Raw genomic sequence first — 23,729 nt, forward strand, 5'->3', positions numbered from 1 at the left:
TCTTCCTGGGGAGGGGGGTGTTTCTATTCAGTACTCTAACCTCTTTGTACACTCATTTCTACTACACTCATTTCTACTACAAACACACCGTTCTGCCCTGCTTCATAGATTGAAACTCGCCCAAAATGCCGCGGCTCGCCTTCTAACTGGTACTGGTAGGCTTGAGTTTATCACCCCAATTCTCTCTGGCTTCCACTGGCTTCCAATTAAATACCGCATTGATTTCAAAATCCTACTGCTCACCTCTAAAGCCGTAAATGATATCGCACCTAGCTACTTTATTGATCTCCTCAGTGTGTATATTCCCAGTAGAACACTGAGATCATCTGACCAATTTCTCTTGGTGCATCCTAGGTCACAGCTGAAAACCAGAGGTGACCGTGCCTTCGCTTCAGTCGCACCTAACCTCTGGAACAACCTCCCTCATGCTATTCGCTCGTCTGACTAAAGCCAGACCTTCAAGTCTCGATTGAAAACCCACCTTTTTAGTTTAGCCTTCCCGGCTTCCTAGAGCATGCCTTTTAAGTGTACTTTCTTGCCCTCCCATTTTCCTCTTTTGCTTATATTGTTTTATCAATTTTATCTTTAAGTCTTACTTGCTTATCTGCGTACTTGTATGCTTGGTTAATCAATGCCTCCCACCTGCTAGCTTATCTGCTTTTGTATTTTGCTACTGTTTTATTGGATTTTGTGAAGCACTTTGGTGTATCTCTGGTTTTAAATGTACTATACAAAAGTTGTATTGTATTGTATTTCGTCTCTAGATGTGGATGTGTGGATCCACATCTGTGGATGTGCATCCTCAGTTAGGCCTGTGATGGACTGGCGGCCTGCCCCACATTCTATCTCTTGCCTTTTAAAAATTTTGCATATGCTTAAGTGAAGTTAAGAAAGCAGTAATGAAAAGGCACTGATGTATAGATTACTGCACTTAAAATAGGAAACTGTTCAAGTACAAAGAACGAAGTTTTACTTATTTTTTAGGCTCACCCTGGAAAACTGATGGATGTGAGACTCAAAGCTTCAACCAATCAGATGAACAGGACATTGCGTGCTATTGTGACCATACTACACCGTTTGCTGTTCTTCTGGTAAGTTGTTCCTGATGAACTTCTTGTTTTTAGCCGCTTTCAGTTTTAAGATATAAGAAAAATAAATCTAATTATAGAGATCTTTATTCAATATGGGTTCCAGAGGTTAGGTGCGACTGAAAATCCCCTATTTCCTAATTTTCTCACTTGTTTTTAGATATTGGTAAAAGTAAATATGTAAACTACAGACAATTTTCATCACTTTTGCAGATAAGAGGTCAAATTGCAGCAGTCCACTGGAAAATATTGTCATACATCAGTTACATAGGCTGCGGTCTGTCAGCTTTCTTTACTGCTTTGTCTCTTTTGATGTATGCTTTCAGTCGGTATGTATCATAAAATTAGCATGCATAATAATGTGCTTGTCTGTGGACTTCACATATCTGATTGTTTTTTTATTTGTCTCCTCTTCAGTAACCACAAACTGGACTACTCACTATCTATTCACGTATCCCTGAGTGGGGCCTTGTTTCTGCTCAATTCATCCTTCCTGCTGACTGAGTGGGGAGCTACACTGGACCTAGAGGGTGTGTGTGTGTTTGTTGCAGCATTCATGCATTACTCCTTGCTCTGCAGTTTCACCTGGATGGCCATAGAGGGACTTCACCTCTATCTAATGCTGATCAAGGTGTTTAACACCTACTACAAACACTACCTACTGAAACTTTCACTTGCGGGTTGGGGTGAGTATTGCAAAATTTTCAACGGTATTTACTACATGAGAAAAGAGGAAAGGGTTTATGAGGAAACTTGCACTGAACCAGAGATCATGTAGACAATGGCTGCAATCACTATTGAATGTGAAAGTATGGGTAGCTACTAGGGCTGGGTGATATATCAAGTTTTTAAATATATCGATATATTTTTATAAGAGATATTTGATGTGACAATATTGTTTATATCGATATAGTCTATGCTATGTTATAATTATACTTGTGGAGCTGCAAGTTTACCTCTCTTTCTCCCACTTTTGCCTACGCTACGTTACTCTGACTCCCCTCTCTACTTCACTGAATTCACTAGCTGGGCCCACGTCCTCATATTAGGTTTGACAAAGTACTGGTAGGTAAAAGTGAATGCTTTGACACGAATTGAGCTGCGGTTTGGGGAAGGCCTCGAAGGGGACTGGCGATGGCTCCCAGGCCTGGCCGATCCCCATGCACTAAATAGAAATGAGGAAGTTAAAGAATTGAGAACAAGGAGGGAGGGAGGGAGGGAGGGTGAGGCACGTAAACAACGATCAACTGCTTGCAAGAAAACCATTAATCAGCATATGAACATTAACTGATGCTACTGAAGTGAAGCAGAGCAAAGTTACAGAGGTTTTATTAGAGAGCGAAGCAAGTGAATAATGCAGAAAACAGAGCGTTTTAGACGGGAAACAATTCCTGAGAGAGAGAGAGAGCTCTGCACTAAGCATGATTTTATCATGGTGGAAGCAAAACAGCAAAAGTCAGAGGGAATTCATGACGATGTTTATGTGAAGCGAAATGTGAAGCGATCTTCTTTTGCTGCTGGTTCAGTCAATATTGTTTGGAGAGAGATAAAAACCTGCAGCATCAGAATCGAGCGCAAAAAGGACGTAAACACAAAGCTTTCGGCTTTCAGCCCCGACGGCGTGTCCATGCCCGTGCTGTCAGGTGAGAAAGGCGACATCTCACTGATTCTGATCAGTCGGTGGGTCCGCGTTTTGTGTTTACATCTTTGTGCAGAATCCCTGTACCTGCTGTCGTTTACTGTTTTAGCTGTTTGGTGGTTGTTGAAGTTTTTTGATGTTTAACCTGAGATTCAGGCGTTTCGAGCAAAATAAATGTATATTTAAAATTCGATTCAGCATTTTAATAAATCGATATCACGCTATCCAAGCTAGAATCGATTTTAATCAATAAATCGATAATCAAAACCCACCCCTAATCCCGACTAAAGGCTGGAGGACTAATAGTATTTTCACCATTTACAACAGCGCCATAAAGTGCAAAATGAAGACTGTGTGAAACTGCGTGCTGTAGACCGCAAAGTCTCCCAGCCTCCTGCCCCGAAACAAACCACCTTACCAAACTCGTATACCGTATTTTTCGGACTATAAGCTTACACTAAAATCCTTTCATTTTCTCAAAAATCGATAGTGCGCCTTATTTATAAATTCTGGTTGTGCTTACTGACCACGGACCGCTTTTATGTGGTACACAGCACTCAGAAATCTGTCAAAAATGTTTTAGTACGACTTTGTTAAGCTACATTGCTGCACCACTTGCTGGAATTGTCGGAGCATTACGGCTACCGTAGTCAGGAGCCTCGCAGAGTGATACGTACTGTGCTTCAACGTAATATTGCCATATTGTGTGTGTATAAGGACCACAAATGACACCTGTTAAGAGACATGATTATGAAGCGGATTTCAAACTCAAGGCTGTCAGTCACGCAGTAGAACTTGGGAACAGAGCAGCTGCGAAATCTGTGTGAACCTGCATCGTGAACTACGAACGATTAACCCCTGTGTTACGTCCCCTGGCTAGTCTAGGGGGTTGAAGGGACGAACATAAAGGTGGATAGTGAAGGAGGAGCCAAGATGGTAACTTTAAAAGGTTTATTTAATGCTGGTGATGAGATTTGGGTTCAGACTGAGGTATAACTTCAGGGAGAGCCATGGCCAACATAACAAACAAAACATCCCTGATGTAAAAATAAAAGAAACTTACCTAACTCCAAAGAAAACAAAATATACAACCTATAACCATAACCTACCTAACAACACATAAACAGGAGAAAACGGGATGTCAAAACAAAAGGCAGCTCTCCCCTACAAGCAGTCTGAACATGAAAACAACAATGCTCATACAAATCACAAAGGCATGCCAGCCTGTACAGGTATGGCAACCAAAATGGCCAGAGGGCACAGAAGCACAGCTCCACAGGCCTTAAGTAGTGCTCTGCTGATTAACAATTAGCCGGACTCTGAGCAGCATCCAATCAGGACAGAGGAGGTGGAGCCTAGACGAAACAAAGAGTTAGTAGGGAGAAGAGACATCCTCCTGGGGGATGTAACACCTCTGAGTCAATTGTGAAGTTTGAGCAGAAGCTGAATAACGCGACTGAAAAAAATCGCACAGTGTATGCCAGCTTAAAGAATATCAATACCAGGCCTAGTAGCCACCCCTTTTGAGATTTCCTTCTACATTCACTGTATGATTAATGAACACTGTTAAAATTGAACAACATCTCTTAGAAATATGTCTGACTTCTTCAGACTCACTTGACTGCCAGATTTCCCTAAACTTATGAATGAAGTCTTTCATATGCTGGGTGCCTCTTTGATAGTAAATAACTTGGTGTTAAACTGTGTCTGTGTCTTATTGTGTGCTTCTTAGGTATTCCTGCTGTAATTGTGGCAGTCTCTGTAGGAGTGATGGATTGCAAACAGTTTTATGGAGTTAAACAGATGACCATGGCTGACACCAACCAAACTAGTTCGATGTAAGTAAACCTGCTTTTGGCAAGACTATAAACTAGCACTATGCGCCTTTAGCAATAGGAATCCAAAACCATGACTGAGTTTGCAGGGCAACCTGTCTGCTACACATGACACAGGCCATGTCCACATGAATACGTTTTTATTTGAAAGCGTTTTGGCCTTCCATCCACACTGGCAAATGGAGCATTTTGAAAACACTCTCCAAAGCAGATACATTTGAAAATGCAGTTTTCACGTCGCAGTGTAGACAACGAACCCGGAGCCTTTTCGAAAACGATGACACATTTTAGTTTTCAAATTTATCCAGGCTAGTGTAGACGTAGCCACGGTGAGAATTTTCATGCCACACAGACATATTTAAAAACCTGCTGAACATTATGTAGTTTTTAATCAGGATAGCAAATAAATTAAATAACGCACTGGAAAAAATGTTCTTTACAGGATGTTCCTGCCTATTAAAGTAAGATCTGTCTTACAAAGAAGTGCGTACTGCTGAAACCATAAAGTACCAACAACCAAGTTTCATATCATTATGAAATTATACTGTTTCTGTTCTTTGTATGCTGGACTGTAGGCAGACTATGCAGCCACAGATTTTGAAACTGTACTTTGACAGCTCTGCCTGTTTTACAGCTGCTGGATCACTGACGACACCTTCTTCTACTCCTTGAACCTGGTATATTTCACCCTTGTTTTTATCTTTAACACTGGCATTCTCATGGCAGTGGCTTCTAGCATATGTAAGATGAAACAAGTGTTACAGACTACCTTAAAGACAGGAGCCACAGCTAAGGGGAAATTGTGGGGAGACCGAGAGAGGCTTAACGCATCCTGTAAGAGTGGCCTAACATTGTTTGGTCTTACCTGCCTGATGGGTACCACCTGGGGCCTGGCCTTCCTGGGTTCTGGATATATCAACTACCCCATTCTCTATCTTTTCTGTATCCTCAACTCCACACAAGGTCAGTTTAGTGGTTTGTGTTTGTGTGCAAGTGATTTGGGCATTTTGTGTCTGATCTGTTCATTTGTTTCTCTGGTTTTCTTGATAAGGTTTCTTTATCTTCCTGTGGATTTGTCTGTCAGCAAAGAAGCAGAGAAAGAGGGCTAAGGAGGACCGAACATCTTCAGCTCCTGTGAGAACTACAGAAATCAAATCTGATTAGAGTTACTCTCTACCATTTCTGCTCTACATGTAATCTTCTGTTATGTTAGATTTAAAAACACACTGAAACTTTAAATACTATTGCTTTATAGTATGTCTGTATTGTCTATATGATTTAATATTTTTTCTGTTTATATTCTGTTTATTTATTTTTTTCTGTTTAGTCAATCATATATATTTTACCTCTAATATTCTTGATATGTATAATTGAGCAATTTGTATATATTAGAGCTATTTCTTTTTTTTTTAAAAACTCTGTAACATATTTAATTACTTTAGTCTGTTACTGTTAGTGTCTTGGAGCAACTATAACCCACATAATTTCCTTAGAGATTAAAGTATATTCTGATGTATGCTTCTGAATAAAGTTGTACATGATATATGGTAGACTGGTAATGGACTGATTCTTATATAGCGCTTTTCTACTCTCCCGGAGTACATAAAGCACTCTATACAACATGCCTCATTTACCCAAGCACTTCTAAGCTCAAGTGCAAACTAATCTACATTCACACTCCAATTAACATATCAGAGGGCAACTTGGGGTCAGTATCTTGCCCAAGGATATTTGACATGCAGACTGGGGAAGCCAAGGATCAAACCGCCAACCTTCCAATCAGTAGCTGATCTGCTCTACCACATGAACCACAACCACCCCACTGAAGTGTTGTTAAGTTTCTATGGGCCTGAACACATGATTAACTTTGCCCTTTTCAGACTTTCTCACACGACACACTGAAGAATTAGACCATTTCTTCAAAATGTAATATGCTAGTGAAAAATATCTCTGTATCCATCCAGGTTAATGTTAGGTTAACTGTGCTTTCATTTCAGCACATGCACCAATAGCCCAGTGACCTTTGGACAACCCCCTGTTAAATAGATAACAATTCTTTATAAGACCGATTTATAATATAGTGATGTCATCAGTGTGATAAGTCGGTCTGACTGATTTATTCAGAATTCATTGAGATATGTAATACCATGCATATGATAAACAATTTACCGAACTGTGGATTTTGCAAAGCTGAGCTAGTGAACTAATATTAACATCTGGAAAAGATCCGGAAAAAGAGTAAAATAGATCCATTGCAATGAACTCCTTATGGAGATTTAACTTTTCTTCCTTTCCTGGTGTGGTCCAGAGAGACTCAATTTTTATTATTACAGCATTTAATGCACCATTTATTCCAGACTTCAAATAAAGGGTGCAACAGTGGTCTGTTTTCAGTTTGACATTTTTTTAGAGAAATCAACTTTCTTAACTTCTACATGTTTAAATCCTCAGTTCTTTTCTCAACCTCAGTGGGTTGTAATAGTTCTCTGAGGTTTGGCCAAAGGGGCCAAAGGTAAGAGATGAGAATTCCGGAGTAAGTACTCAAAATTCCCATGGGATTAAATGCAACAATAATATATGGTATTCACAGTTAAACCCATGTGATCTAAATATAATCTAAATGTAATATGCATTTTAATACGTCACAAAGGTAAATGTAGTTAATTAGAGCAACAAAACTATCATATGAATCACAAAATATAATTTCCCTCGTATGCAACTTCGAATGTTCTAGAGATCTGTGAAGGTAGCATATTAGTTTTGAGCGGAGACTGAGAAGGAGAGAACGTATAGCGGAGAAACACACGGGTGTCAGTTCAACACGTGCGACATACTTGGCTTTGTTTGTGTGTGACCAGACGTTAACAGTGTGAGGTGACATTTCCGAGAGTCGCACCACAGTGTAGAAAGGTGTTTTCAACTGCAACTGCTAAGGTTAAAGGTTGGTCGCGACAACTCGTCTGATCAGCGGACCCTGATATGGACCGTCGGAGAGCTGTAAAGTGACTTGCTGGCGCGCTGTAGCACAGACAGCGCGGTGTCCTCAGGAGGAGCCGAGAACTGGATTCAGTGGACTGGTGAGCAGCCACCGACAGAGCCACTGTGTTTCCATTTTTATGTGCAGTGTCTTTACTTATATTGGTCAAGGGACTTTAGTGAACAGGATTTACAAAGGGGTTATGCATAAAAATAAAAATAAAATAACAGTTATGACTTTATATCTTTATGACTGCATGTATGTTACTGTACATTCATAACCAGTCCAGTACTTTTTGGCCACTTAAAATATCTTTATAGAACTCTTGCTATATTTGTTGCAATTTCTGTTGTCCTCTTCGCCAGATTACTCTTAAAAAGCCATTTTTTAATGTCAACGAGACTTTTTAACTGGACAGTAAACTAAAAGGCACTTTGCCAAAAACTGATTGCGGCTTCTACCTTGTGATAGGAATGTTGTTTGTGGCTCAAGATGACTTGATATCATTCATGAGGGATATATTTGACACATTTCACATAGCATAGGCCAACAAGTGTGGTTTGCTTTTTTGTTTTTTTTTTGTTTGGGGGGGGGGGGGGGGGGGGGGTAGCAGTGTAACTACGGGCCATCGCTTCTTGGTAAATACCGAAAATCAGTTTTTGACAGGCAATCACATTTTGGCACAACACCACCAAGATGTGATAACCTGCTTCTGTGTTGCTTAATAATATTTCATATGGTATTATTTAATTTAAAATATCTATTTCATTTTCTTGTGGGGATAGGTTAATTGGATAATCCAAATTGTCACTATAGGTGTGAATGTGCGAATGAATGTCTGTCCCTGTGTGTTGGCCCTGCGACAGACTGGCGACCTGTCCAGGGTGTACCCCGCCTCTCGCCCTATGACAGCTGGGATAGGCTCCAGCGCCCCTGCGACCCTGAAAAGGATAAGCGGAAGCGAATGGATGGATGGATGGATGGATGGATGGATGGATGGATATTTCATTTTCTAAAGTAACTGTGATATCATTTGAATTTATAAAAAATGTGTGTTTTTGTACATTTTTATGCTGCACCAAAGTACAGTAAATGTTCTGTTCTTGTGCTTAAGTTGTCTGGGATCAATTCTTTCATTAGTGTTTAAGTGTAACATGCAGGCAAGGGGTTTATGGTTAATTTCCTTGATTCCTGTCCATACCAAAACCATTGTGGAATCTGATGCAATAACTAATCCAACACCCAAAATAGTGGGTCTAAACTGATGTAAGAGGGTTTAGACTCAGTATAACGGGTGGAGTGCTACACTTTTCATGACATCTGTTGAAGTTCTTAGACCTGATATATAATTTTGAATAATTTGTGCATGTCTTTATGAAGGTGTCTGACACATCTTCTTGTCGATCTGGTTACCCACTAGCAGAGGAAGAACAGAAAACTTTCCTTGCCACTACTTAAAATGATAAACCTGTAATACCACAAGTCCATCACACCAAACCTCATTAGATCTAAGGTAAGTTTAAAGCAAACCACTACTAACGGAATTTTTGGAATAATACATGAGCTATTCTGATTAGAAATGAAATAGACTATGTAAAGAGAAACAGGTCAGGAAGAATAGAAAAATACAGCAGTCCAGTTACCTCCAAAGACTTTATTTTCAAAGATTTGCATCTTATTTTACTGTGTGCTGCAACCTGTAGAACTGGTGTGGCGCAAGTTCCTGTTTTACTTCCTCAGCAAGCTGTAAGTATCAGCACTTCTTTAGTACTTAAAAGTACTTGATTATTGTGGTAGCACTGAAAGAAATTGCCTGATGTGAGTCATTTCCTTTTCTGAGCTGTGAACCACAGATCTGTTAAAGCATGTGATATATGTAGATATGAAACTCCCCCTCATTCAGCAAACGTCAACCAGACAGAAAAATACCCTCTGGACCTCTTACAGCAAATCTATATCTGTTGATGAGTGAGACGCAATGTGGATTATACTTTTTATCACAACAGCCCTCTGTTTTTCTATGTCCCGAGCTATTGGTGAGTAAACCTACCATGTTATCACTCTTATGTTGAAAGGAGTATACTTGTGAAGTGAATCTCAAAGTCATGAATCCTTGAAAAAGTAAAATTACCCAGCTTCTTTGTTACCAATAGCTATTAAAGACTCTAAGTCAACCAGTTTCACAAAACTACCTGCAATTTTATCAAGTGCTGATCAAATACTTGTAAAATAACATCTTGTCTCTCATGTGTCTCTGGAGTTAGATGCCACTTAGACGTTTTATCAGCTTCCAGTCTTGTTTAAATGTATTCATTATGCTAATTTTGGTCTTTCCTTTTCTGTGTGTTTTACTTTGACAGACCTTTGTAAAAATGTTCTTAAAGAATGCCGAGACAGTGACCCATCATGGATAGGGTAATGCAGCTTCTACTGTACATGTCGCATTCCTGTTTGTGAAAAATAAATTGTCCTACATGAATGAATAAATGCTGTCAGTACTTGTTAATTGTTTTCAACAGTGGCTGCTTTTCAGTGGTTTTACATGGCTTCATCATCAAATAAGAATCATTAGAGTATTAGTATACAGCCTCTAACATATACTCATTGTAACAAATACTGCTGTTTCAAACAAGAACACAGTGTAACACTTTGGAATAACCATAATTTTGTATTATTGTTTAAGTGTATTGTGTATGTTGGCGTGTATTTAAACTTGTTACATACTTGATTTATCTAGAAACATTATTTGGATGATTTACTGTACTTTTTATATTTCTTTCTTATTTTTCTTTTTGGATTTTGTTAGCTGCTTGGAATTGACAAAGCTGTAGAATGTGATACTGTGATAATATGGACATTATTATTTAATTATTGTCAGAGTTTCACAGCTCAGCATTATTTTGTGCAAATTGAAAAGCACTGAAGGATGCTTAAACCAAATACAACAGAATCTATTTCTGTTCATCTCAAATTCTTGCAGTTTCATTTTTTCTCCTTTAAATGTATATCCATGAACAAATGAAGTAATCAAATAGCAGAGAAAGGTCCACTATGAAATAATTGATCTTACTTCTCATCTCTTTGCATTAGTTTGTCTTTTTTATCCTCAGTTATATCCCTGTTTGCATGTTTATATATCTGAACTATGTTAAATATCTGTTGGTAGTTGTTACGAGGATCGAATTATGACCTGCAAAACAGGCCGCTCCATGACAGGCATCAAACAACTCAAAGTAAACTCGCTTCAAGAGGTGAGGTCATTTGGAGCTGAAGTGCTTTTTAGAAGTGAAAAAGTTACATTTGATCTGAATTTCTGTATTTTTGTATTAATGAACTCTAATTACTGACAACCAACACATTTTTTAAAGTTATGTTTTCGTGTATGCTTTTTAGGTTGATGTGAGTCCTACATTTGAACATAGAGTTCACATCCCATCATCAGCTCTCCAGAGAAGCATAGGAAATGTGCCTGAGGTGGATGTCCTGGTGGTGGCCTCTGTAATAAACAGCAGTTATTTTAAGGTTGGTAACGCTAAAAGCAACAGAAAAAAAACTTAAATATTCCCACGAGCAGAGTCTCTTCACAATCAGCTGTTGCTTATCATGAAAAATGATTAAAAGTTGCTCCTTTAATAAAGAGTTGTTTTCACTGAGGGCCACAATGAGAAATGTTTGCTTTAATTTAGTCTAAAATGTTTGTCTTATATTTGTCTTATATGACAAATTCCTCAACCAGTGTACAAACAACTTTATTAGACTTTAAAATGTTTATTTCAGAAAAGTAATGCATTCTGACTACAGTTCTATAAAAAGGCTACTCACAACAACAATCTTTGGCTACCTTTACCTAATATTACTGTCACGGATTGCCGGGGCAAGCCGTGTGGAATGTAGGAAGGACCCAAAAGGCAGCAGCTCTGGTGCAGGTGAGTGTTTATTAACAGGGGTGGGTAAGTACAAACAGCGGTGGCGACAAAACATGAAACTGGAAACCTAAACTGGGTAAACTAATAAGACAAACCAGAACGAGGATGCAGGGAGGTCCGGAGAAATACATATGGAAATACATATGGGAAGACGCAGGGAGACCGAGGGGAAACAACACAGACGAACCAGCAATTACTAAGACAGAAAATACAACTTAAATACACTCAGAGAACACAGGGAGATTACACACAGGTGGGAAACACAGCTGGGAGTGATTAACATAACGAGACTAGGGAGGCAAACTGAAAACACTCACATAAGACGCAGACCTTCACAATAAAACAGGAACACACGGGCAGAACAGAGTAAACACTAAACAAAGGAAGAACAGAACCAAAATCGAAGAGAAAACACAAAATACTGGGTCAAAAGGACCCAGGATCATGACAATTACAATTTGTTTAATGGTCTGAAACATGTAAGTGCGAGAAATATAAAAGATCTTCAAAATGCAAATACTTTGTTCATAAAACTGCGCTTGTGGCTGTACAAACTGTAGCTACAACTAGCCAACATTTAAAAAAAAAAATATCTTGAAATTTAACTACAAGTCCTCTGCCAGGATTAAAGGCTAGATTAGTTTTTGAGATTTGAGATACATTTTTTCATATTAATCCCACCCTAACATTTTATTTATTTTATTTATTTATTTATTTTTTAGAAAGAGGGGCAATACATATTAATGAACATTTTAACAAATGTAAATATGCCAGATTATAGGCTTGGGCTAATTTCCATCTGCAGACCCTCTGGCAGGTTGGTGTTAAACACAAGTTAGTAAAAACATACAGAGACAGTATTTACAGGTCATGTGACAAGGACAAAAACAGTGATCACATTATACTAGAACAAACAATGACAAGGAGAGTGGACACAGAGGACAGTATAGATAACAATAACGGAAACACATCAATTATATTGCACAAACCCCAGTATTGTACATGCCCTGACCATCGTGATATTGCGTTCACCCATTGCACTAACAGTTGTTTCCCTTTTTGTAATACACTAACTCTTTTTCACGTCCAATATAACGCATGATTATTAAACATGATCACATGTTTGTGTGTCCCTCAGCCGCCCTTTTAAGTGACTCTTAAAGATGGGTAGACTTGTACTTTCCCTCACTGACAGTGGAAGACTATTCCAGAAGCTCACTCCCTGATATGACAGAGCATTCTGTGAAAAGGTGGTCCGCCTGAGTGCCAGTTCACAATCACTTCTAACAGTGGCCTGAGTTAGTCGAGACCCGGCAACACTGCTAGACTTTTGTTTAATAAAATCACTCATTGGTGGAGGCGCCACTAACATAACTGTCATGTGCCGTCCTTTCAGCTGAGTCCTCCCCAAAGAAGTAGGATACCACAAATTCACCGCAGAAATGGCAAAGTATTTAGGGACTCAGCCGTATGTGTGCGGGCAGGAAACCGTGCAGTCGAGAATCTCTCACAACCCATCACGTTAACCTTCAAACACAACAAAGAGGTAAAAAGACAAAAGTGTTGGACGAACATCTTAAATAGAAAATGTAACAACCTGTTTACCGTTCATTTTGATTCCAGGTTGAAAGTGGAACGTGTGTATTTTGGAAGGAAACATCAGCAAAGGATGGAACAGGTACTACTGGAGATGTCAACCTTCAGTGTTTTTGTTTCTAAATAAAATGACTTAGTTACTCCGAATGTTTTCTTTATAGGTTACTGGAGCAATGAAGGCTGTGACACAAATTACACGGCACATGAATTTATTTGCAGCTGCAACCATCTGAGCTTCTTTGCTGTGCTTGTGGTGAGCTGAAAATCTCTTCCTACATATGATAAAAGCCTTTGGCAAACACCATATTTATCTAATTAATATTTAATTAGATAAACATGTTGATAAACAATTTGAATTGAGAGGCTGTCTCAAATTTATACTGTATAAATAGCCACATATTTAGTTCCAGTCTTTCCACAACCAAATGACCAGAACTGAAATGTCAGCAATACACTCAAAGATGATAATTATGATATTTAAATTATAATTATAATTATAAGTTCACTGTACACATACTTTGTTGTGCATGTAAAATAACAATAAAGGGCTATTCTATTCTATGAGCAAACTAGTGTGTTACACATAGATTGTATAAAAGATAGAGGGAGCCACCATGGTATCAAGTCACAATTTAAGGCTATGGGTCAGCACACCTGTCACTCTAATTTTAAGCTTTGCCAGCACATGGATCACTTACAAAAATAATTAACTCATCATATAGTTGTGATGAAGGGTGAACCAACCGATACATTCCCAACCATGTATTGCACCAAAATGTCTTGCCATCTTAACATGGAAATTTAGCAATTGATAAATTAACAAATCTTGGTCTACTACTAAAACAAATTTCTTATGTAAAATACATTTCAAAACAACAACTTCATCTTTTTATGTTGCAGAATCCAGGAATATCGGTGACAAAAGCTGATGCCGACAAGCTAAACTACATCACTTACATTGGATCAGGATTCTCCGCCCCCTTCGCACTGATCAGTTTGTTCATCTATATTTATCTACAGTGAGTAGATATCATATTATTCACATTTAAAACTTTATAGTTTTCAATTCCCAATTGTGATCAAATGAGAAACTGGAGAAAATAGACTGTATAAAAGCTATTGAGTTCGTTAGTGACAGCAGCTCAGTGATAAGGTCTCTGACCACAACACCCACACTCAAACATGAGCAGATGAAAATAAGAGATGAAAAAATAAGAACAAACCGATACTCTTAAGAATTTTGCATCTCAAACGATGAAGAAATTAAGGAAGTACCAGGTTGTTTCCAACTGCTTCTTAAGCAAAGTATGCACAATTTGGACTTCTATACCTGGCTGATGCTCATACTAGCCTTTGGCTTCCAGCTGTCTTCCCCTAAATCAGTGATTAATGACCCACTCTTAGTCACGTTAAGTTTAAGGAAATCGTCATTCTGAACATTTAACAAATGCAGGCAAAGCATCAGCCAGACCTGACTGTGAGGTCTGAAGAGGAGGCAGCAGTGCAGTGTTATCAGGAAACTTCAAGTCTAGGAGCTGTCTGTGTACATGATAAAAACCAGAGGAGAAAAAACACAGCCCTCAGGAGAGCTGGAGTTTGATAGGTTTGAGAGGGTTGGACATTTTACAGAAATCCCATTCAAGTTTCTCAGTTAAAAAATTCAAATGTAACATTAAAATCTGCTCAAGTAAAATAATTTCAGAGGCCAGTCAGTCCATCAGTACATGGGGCTGCACCTTATCAAAAGCAGAAGATGCTTATATGCTGTATGATCTAGAACAATGAGCTTATCATCATCTATATCAATGCTTACTTTATAAGCAAACAGCAGTGGCTCTAATCTGTCATCAGTTGAGGACACAACCTCATCAGTTTTTTTTTTATCACAAGATGTGTAAATACAGCTGATCTTAACTCATTTAGTTTTCTTGCATCTTTTTTTAGTATTGTGATTAATATGTTTTTTTTCTAAATGACTTCACATCAGTTACATTTCATTTGTTCTGTATGCTGGTTATGTTTCCACCCTCTACACATCTCTGTACGATTGTAGAAAAATCCTCACTGAGCTAGATGGCATCGGGGGCCAGCAGCTGTCCTAATATTCACCATTTTCAAGATGGTTTCAGCCTGTTCTAGTGACATGACAAAATGATTCTGAGAAAGATTCACTAGTATGAAAAAAACATTTTTTCATTTCACATTCCTCCATTGCTTCCTCACTTCTCCACAGCTGGTGTTAGCAGCAGCACCAGCAACCTGTAAGGATTGGTTACTATTTGTTGCTGGTTCACAGTCAGGCAACCCTGACGGCTTACATGCCGTTACTTTGACACATTTTGCTGCATTTATGTTTAGTTTATTTTTTTTATATTGTTTTCTCTCAGCTTTCCAGCTCCACCTTTTCACCACTTCTTCCACAATAAACTTTTTCACAAGGTGCGTGAGAAGGTAGAGGGGAGCCGGTCACATTAAGAAAGTTGATTGAACAATCCAGTGGCAGTATTTAAAAAATGAACAAATGGTGTCAGTGCTTTGACACCTGTTGTGCCAAGGTAGTTATCTCCTACAGCATTTGTGTCTCCTGCGCTCCCAACGGGGGAGAAACTAATTCTGTCAGGGATAACTAGCTTTGCATGACACCTGGTGCATGGTGGCCCTTCAGGCAAAGACAAGCAAAGGGAACCCATACAGTTAATATACATACATTTAATAAAATGTAATGGAGTAGCATGATGGTGCAAGTATTTCCCGTTTTTTCACAATATTAGTTTTGGCTATGATATTATACAGAAGACAACTTATTACAGGAAGAAGAGGAGTGGGAAAAGGTGGTGGTACTAGGGGAATCGAGGGGGGCAGTATATCTTGAGGTTCAATGTTGTTATGGCACTGAGAAGTAAACTGCTTTTGACGCTGTTTCTCAGGTGGCAACAGGTCAAAAGTGAGACCAAGATTATTTACTCAATCCTGCTAAATTGAGTAAGTCCTGTAGAGAGGCCGTAGTTTCTGCACAATGTGATACAGTACTTTCTGTAAAAAGTCATGAGCTGTTTTTGACTCACTTTGGTCTTCCCGAGTACTCTGATGAAATGAAGTCATAGCTGTACCTTCTGCTAACTGCAGAGTCTTCTTTAAATTGCAACAATTAAAGTCTCACAAGGAGGAATTTAGCAAATGGAGCAAATAGAGTCCAGTTTGTGCATTAGGTCAGCGATTATCTGAGGAGTAGCTGACATGTTGACTTGTGGATGATTAAACACTGCTGTATAAAACAACTGTTGTTGTTTGGCAAATAGAATACATGGAGTGAATTTATCCACAGTTCCACTGCAGCAGTACATATCCTGATGTTTGCAGTATTACACCGCTTCCATTTACATAAACAGCTGGTATCTGTAGAGCTCTGTAGGGAAAGAAGAAACTCTTGACTCAGACTAACTCTCCTATGTGTGTCTCCACAGCAATGTAATTACATAAAATAAAATAGAATGCACTCATACTCTGCATCACCAAAGAACTTACTAATAGCCTGTAATACTCTGACAGAGTATATCTGAGTCTGGTTTGTGGCAAAAACCTCTGAGGACACAGATACTGTGAGTTCCTACTGTGCTGTTTATGAACTAAAGGGTCGAACTTTTGCTACAGATGTATTTGCTTTTGTCAGGGTTCCCTGTATAAAGAAACATCCCTCTTCCTTTAACAGTTGTCTCTGCAAAGAATGATGAGCGTGTGTGTCACGGTCTGGCTGGCAGACCGTGGGGATGTGGGGAAAGGAGGACCCAAAACGCAGACTCTGCGATGCAAACAGTGCTCTTTATTTACAGTGAAAAGGCTGTAAATACAATAACTCCCCGTTGCTCCCTCGAACCCCGTGTGCGTGCTTCCCTCCGATATCTGTGCTTGTGCTCCCCGCTGTTGTGTTTCCGCACCCCCGTGCGTGCTGCCTCTCCGGACCACTCCTCCTCCTGTAGGGAAACCAGAGACGCAGCCGTCAACACTAACCCTCGGCGGGCATATACGCACAGCACAGACATAAGCTGACACACACTGACTTGGTACGATAACTCAATGATCCCGCGCCGGTGGGAGCTCCAACTCTCTCCTAAGTAGCTCCCCCGACGAGCCCTGATCACCAACAGGTGTGGCATGAACTTCAGGTGTGGCCAGTCCTTCCGCAGGGCCACACCCCTCAGGCCTGCAGGTGGCTGAGCTCCATCCTCCAGCCACACCCGCAGACATACACACCCATACCCTGCCTATACATATGAGTGGGACACAGACTAACACAGCACAGTGCAGAAAAACACACACATCACCAAAATAATAATAATAACAACAATAACATCAACAGTCAAAACTGCTCATGGACCCCGAGTCCTCCAGAGCTGGGTCCGTGACAGTGACAGTGTGAGGTTGCAGAGATTGCGTCACAAAAGCTCAGTTGCTGCTTACATTTTGGGAACTATTTTTTTTCAACATGTTGATACTGGTATAAACAAAATGTAGTCACTTCCCCAGAGACATCTTCTGTCAAGTAGCCTCAAAGAAACACTGCTACGAGGGCCTGGAAATGCCATAAAAAAAACCCTGAACATTAAGAAAACAAACTCAATAATATTAATGGTTAAAAAAATGTGCTTGTGAATGAAATTTGTAAAGTAATTAATTAAAGAAATGTTGTGTACATTAATATATCTGCCTGAGAGTGATTTTGTCATGTTTGTCTTTGTAATTTGTTTGTTTAATGAATTTGTTGATTTTCCCATTTCAGTTCAACCCATATTCTGTTACATTTCTAACATTATATGATGCAAATGAGGCGACTGCTACTCAAAGTGTGGTATTAAGTGAACTTTGTGGCTACATCTAGTTAAGAGACCATTAGAGAAGTGAGGCTACAGCCTCATGGCCTTTCTTATATATAGTTTTATCTGCTGCATTAGTGTGGAGTTATTACCATCATCTCACATCTAAAAAGGCAAGATAATATCCACTATCTCCACAGTTGGCAACAAGAGAATAATTCTGTTTCTGTTTTAGTCGGCGGCATCCTGAGAAATCCATAAGTCTGCACATGCAGCTAACAGTGGCGATGTTCTGCCTCCATCTCACCTTCCTGCTGTCCAGCCTCCTGGCCCAACTACTGAAGGAAAAAGAGGACGGCTCATCTTGCCTGGTACTGGGTCTGGTTTTACACTGGTCCCTGCTGGCCACCCTGACCTGGAGTGCTCTGGAGGGGTTCCACCTCTACCTTCTGCTCATCCGGGTCTTTAACATCTATGTGAGGAGGTACCTGCTCAAACTCAGCCTGATTGGATGGGGTGAGTGTCGTTTAGGTGGGACGCTGCTCTGCAATACACTGTCACAAATGTTTAAATGAAAGTGGATTGTGTTGAAGTGTTACATCACAATAAAGGCTTAAACCCTTTATTCTGATGTATTGTGATGTCAAGTAAATTCGCCTTATTTGCATAACCTACTGTATTTAAGCACAACAGACACTGACCAAACACTAGGGCAAATAGGTACAAAACTACTTAAAAAAATCACGAATCATGAAATGTCTTGTATGTATTTTAAAAGTAATTAAATGACACTGTTATAAATTAGGCCTTAACTGAAAAGCCTGTCTAAGAGAGATGTGTTTCAAGTTCAGATAATAATACTGTGAAACAGACGATCTGATATGGACGATTGTATATTGTTCAGCTTTAGTCATTCTAATTTATTCTGTTGTTTAGAATCAACAGCTGTTGGTAAGATCACCTGTGCAGTCAGCATGGGGCACAAAATTTTAAGGACAGGGTTCGTACAGGTGCTTGAAATCCTTGAAAATGATAGAATTTTAATATTGTCTTTTCAAGGTTTGAAAAGTGCTTGAATTTCAGATGTGGTGCTTAAAAGTGCTTGAAAGTGTAACTGTATGTCATCACCACAAATAACATTCTGATTGAATAGTTTTCTTATCAGATAGAGAAATAAAATGAGTCGCAAAATGTAAAAACAAAATTTCAATTTGGGTCGAAAGTGCGGACTTCAAACTATACACCAGTTTTTAAATTGTGTTGATCGGCCATGTAAAACCAGAGGTATGATAAAAAAATACACGCAATGTTTTTTTCTTAATAAAACAGTGGTGTTTGCAGGGGGAACAAACAGCACTAGCAATCACTCTCAGCCTGGGAGTGAAAAAAAAGGAAAAGAAAAAATACTCCTTCCCTATTGGTGGAAAAATGTACCATTTCGACCAATCAAAAAATGTGGCATTTGGTTGTTTAGGAAGAGGGGGAAGTTTTAGGAGTGACACCAGCGAGAGAGAGCAAGTGAGCGAAAGAAAGAGAAAGTTTTGAGTGAGTTTTGATAGATACGTGATAGATTTGTGACGTTTACCATGTTTGGAGTCTCACGTTAGTGTGTTATCTTGTGTAGTTAGTGTGTAGTGTAGTCGTTGTTTTGTTTTGTGAGTCACTTCTACTAGAGAATGTCACAGTTGCTGCAAAAAAGCCACAAAAGGCAGATCGCAGTGTAAACGCTGTCTCCAGGTGGAAAACAGGAGTGACACACCTGCTGTCAGACCTGCAGGTTTATCCCTGTGCTGTTCTCCTCTGTCTTAGTGGATACAAATTATATTTTGGAGTTGCATAAAGAATTTGTGTGCCTTCCTATTTGGTGCAGAACACCTTACTGTTCTGTAAGTAGTTTTAAATGGTTATATAAAAACGTCTTAGCCTTGGTTGCATTTTTGGGTGTAAATAGTACCATATAACTTTGTTGTTTGCAAAACTTGTGCATATTTTTTTTAAATGTACAATTTCTATTTGCATTTCAAGTCTGAATTTAGATCAGTTGTGCTTATACAGTATGTCAAAATGAGAACATAACAGATGGGCAAGATAAACAGTTTTTAAAGGTGAAATATAGACGCCAAATAAAAAGTAGTCAAAAATGGCCAATTATACCCTGGACCCCAGAGGGTTAAAGGCTAAAAGCAAAGTTGTCACCAAGTACTGTTTATATTTCTATGTATTTCTGCAGGCACTAAGTATTAACTTAGTGCCTTTGGGTGAAATAATGATAATATGAGGGACCGATCCATTCGGTCACAAAGAATAGCCACTTGTTTCCGTGCTACCAAAGTTCCCCGGCTTTCATTCACAATGTGATTATCGTCAGCACCTACACATTAAACTACTTAAACATTATAAATGTCTTCAAGCTCACAATGAGGCCACAATAAGGCCTGTATCTACTGTCTCAGTGGCTGAGACAGTAGATACATTTATATGTGTTTTTATAAATGAATATTTCATACTTTAAGGCTGCCTGTTTATTTAAGGGAGATGAACAAAATACTGTAGCGGGTCAGGGCTGTTTGGGGTTTGACAGCTATGTTTTGTTGTTCCAGGCGGCAGCGTTATGTTGCCATGGTTACAGGTGATGCTCTCTCTCTCTCTGCGACTGTGTGTTTCTGGGTGGAGAGAGCGCCTTTTTCTTGTGGTTGTTGTTATGCTAGAGCTACGCCGAGCAGTTGAGTTAGAAGCGTTGTGTTTCCTGTTGAATGCTAATAAACGGCTGTGCTCCCTGGCTAACTCTGTGGGAAGCAAGACCAAACGATCCCTCTGTCTCCTCCTTGTCTGAGCTCGCCACAATGCATTAGAATTGTACGTGATAATATCATAGATGATAGATTAAATAAAAAATTTTAAGTAGATGCTTGTGCGTTCTTAAAGTCTTATATATTGAATTGAACTATGTGATCTATTCAAAGCCTCTTGCAGTCAGTGCTGTTCTCCATGCCTGTCTGACTGTACATGATGTTATTAGCACAAACACTTTAAAGGTGATCATTTAGGACTTCAGCAATAATGCAAACAGCAATGTAGTTAAACATCTTACAGTTAGTTTTATTAGGAATTAACTTAAAAAACAAACAAACATCTGTCTCCTATTTTTTGTGTCATACAGGAAAGAAGCATCAATATCTGATGAGAAGACTTATTTATTTCTGTTTTGTTTGTTTTTTTCAATAGGAAATGAATATCTAACAAGTTGATCTGATCACATTTTCACATCTTAATTCTTAAGTGAAATGCGCATTTTGAGTTTATACAATATATGCATTTAAGGCGACCATTTCCTTTTGCAGCATGTTTGTCTGGTGCGTTTTTCTATGTCTTAACAAAAGGGCAACAAAGATGTTTAAGTTCACCTTGGATGATTTGTTTTAATTTTCACATGGTCTTACTGAGGTGATGCGAACTGAAATTTGCATTCTTTGGGGGGGGGGGGTAAATGTGAAAAGGGACCTTAAAGCAGAGGAACAGTGACAATAATGCCTCACGCTGTCCTAAAGAACACTCAGCTGACATTAATTCTGTCTTCCATGTTTTCAGGTTTTCCTACACTGGTTGCAGCTGTTTGTGGGATTTCACGTGTTTATGGCAAATACACTCTGAAATACAGCAACAGCAATTTAACACAACACATGTAAGAACCTATCTTTGGTATCATTTTATATTAGAGTGAGCCAGGAGATTTTATTTCTTAGCAAATTCATGCTGTTTTTTTAATTTCTTTATTAATGAGCAGGTGCTGGATGAGCAACGAGTCTGAACAAAAGCTCCTCGTAGTCAGCTACATCACTACCGTGGCCTTTCCTTTCTTGGTGGTTGTGTTCAATGCCTGCATGCTGGGGCTGGTGGTGTTTAAGATGTTGGAGCTAAGAAGGGGTGATAGAAGCTTTGGAAGCAGCAGTGACTGGAAGAAGATAAACAAAGAGAGAAAGAAGAGGTTATGGAAGGACTGTGTCACAGTGCTGGGCCTCAGCTGTGTGCTTGGGTTACCTTGGGGGTTAGCCAGCACTACATACGTTTCACTCGCTGGGATCTACATATTCACCGTATTGAACTCCCTTCAAGGTTAGTATGCGATCATCATGTCAAGGATTAACTGGACTTTGATCATTTAATAGAAGAACTGACAAACTATGTCTCTCTCTTCACAGGTCTATTTATTTTCCTGTGGTCTGTGGCGATGGCCTGGTCAAAATCTCAACCTGAAAATAACTCATCAATCAGAGACTCTTCCTCTCAGAAAATGATGACTACTAGTTTCAACAGCAGAAACTGAAAAGACTAATGCATTATCCATGACCTATATTAGGTGTTGCGCTTCTATTGATATGTAGTTCAGTATAACCAATAGGGCTGCCACGATTAGTCGACTATCAAAATCGACGACTGATTTAATAGTTGACGCGTCATTTGAAGCTTTGTTTGCTTTTTTTGATGTATTGTGCACTTAGAGATGCTCTTCTGTATAACCTGGTTGTAATGAGTGGCTCTTTGAGTTTACATTACATCACCCTTTGAGGTCTTTCTGATAAATCGTTCCTAGTGCTGTACCTACTTATAATTAAGTTATTATTTATAGCAGCTTTCAGGTAAAAAGGAAAAACAACTAGAGTAATCTCTAAATGATCTATATACATTAAGAGTATTTTAAAATACATTGTATTTAATCTCCCCAATTCTTCCCAGATACTGATACTGTTAATATTCAACTCCATCATCATGACCTGACATAAGAAGTCTAACCAGGTGGCAGGTGCCACAAGGTGGCAGCAATACCCACAGGAGACACTCTTCCTCTTTTTTTATGCATGAAGATAAGATAAGATAAGATAACCTTTATTAGTCCCACGTGTGGGAAATTTGTTTTGTTACAGCAGTGGAGAGTGGAAAGTTACATGGAAAATTAGAAAAAAGAAAAACACTGGAATAAGATATCAATAGATACTGTGCGCAACTGTACACAATAGAATATAATAAAATAAAATACTATATACAATTGAATAAAATAGAATACAAATGCTATATACAATTGAGTATAATACAACGATGCCAGAAAAGAGTATTGTACTTAGTGTTATTGCTATTGCACATGTGTGGATGTGTGTGTTTGATCGGTTGAAGTCTTTGTTGTGGAGTCTGACAGCAATAGGGAGGAAAGACCTGCAAAATCTCTCCATCCCACATTGTGGGTGCCACAGCTGCCACTGAAGGAGCTGCTCAGTGCTCTCAGAGTCTCCTGCATGGGGTGGGAGATGTTGTCCAACAGGGATGACAGCTTAGCCACCATTCTCCTGTCACTCACCACCTCCACTGCGTCCAGAGGGCATCCTAGAACAGAGCTGGCCCTTCTGATCAGCCTGTTCAGTCTCTTCCAGTCCCCAGCAGAGATGCTGCCCCCCAGCAGACCACACTGTAAAAGATGGCTGAGGCCACCACAGAGTCATAGAAGGTCTTCAGGAGTCGGCCCTTCACTCCAAAAGACCTGAGCCTCCGCAGCAGGTACAACCTGCTCTGCCCTTTCCTGCATAGGGCGTCTGAATTATGAGTCCAGTCCAGTTTATTGTTCAGATGAACACCAAGGTACCTCTAGCTGTCCACAGTCTCAATATCAATACCTTGGATGTTCAGTGGTTGCAGTGGAGGACGTTTGTGCCTGCAGAAGTCTACCACCAGCTCCTTGGTTTTACTGGTCTTGATCTGGAGGTAGTTCTGCAGGCACCAGTCCACAAAGCCTTGGGTCAGTCGTCTGTACTCCCTGCCGTCCCCATCAGTGATCAGGCCAACTATTGCAGAGTCATCAGAGAACTTC

General features: G+C 39.4%; 2 protein-coding genes across 2 annotated transcripts; both read left to right on the forward strand.

The window, feature by feature from the left end:
- Window positions 1-1,514: 1,514 nt before the first annotated feature.
- Window positions 1,515-6,040, forward strand: LOC101464443 (adhesion G-protein coupled receptor G2). The gene is made up of 4 exons (XM_014413004.4): window positions 1,515-1,774; window positions 4,460-4,565; window positions 5,197-5,525; window positions 5,614-6,040. The coding sequence occupies exons 1-4, from the start codon at window positions 1,645-1,647 to the stop codon at window positions 5,724-5,726; spliced, it is 678 nt and encodes a 225-aa protein (XP_014268490.2). The 5' UTR covers window positions 1,515-1,644; the 3' UTR covers window positions 5,727-6,040.
- A 1,323-nt stretch (window positions 6,041-7,363) lies between these two features.
- LOC101463969 (adhesion G-protein coupled receptor G1) lies at window positions 7,364-22,926 on the forward strand. Its single transcript, XM_076888698.1, has 15 exons — window positions 7,364-7,639; window positions 8,920-9,052; window positions 9,243-9,285; window positions 9,443-9,575; window positions 9,900-9,954; window positions 10,706-10,790; window positions 10,933-11,061; window positions 12,862-13,011; window positions 13,089-13,143; window positions 13,223-13,314; window positions 13,962-14,080; window positions 18,108-18,388; window positions 21,461-21,554; window positions 21,657-21,985; window positions 22,072-22,926. Exons 4-15 carry the CDS (start codon window positions 9,518-9,520, stop codon window positions 22,194-22,196), a joined length of 1,572 nt encoding a protein of 523 aa, XP_076744813.1. The 5' UTR covers window positions 7,364-7,639; window positions 8,920-9,052; window positions 9,243-9,285; window positions 9,443-9,517; the 3' UTR covers window positions 22,197-22,926.
- Window positions 22,927-23,729: the final 803 nt, after the last annotated feature.

The sequence above is a fragment of the Maylandia zebra genome, linkage group LG1 (genome assembly GCF_041146795.1).
Source record: "Maylandia zebra isolate NMK-2024a linkage group LG1, Mzebra_GT3a, whole genome shotgun sequence".
Lineage (NCBI taxonomy): Eukaryota > Metazoa > Chordata > Actinopteri > Cichliformes > Cichlidae > Maylandia > Maylandia zebra.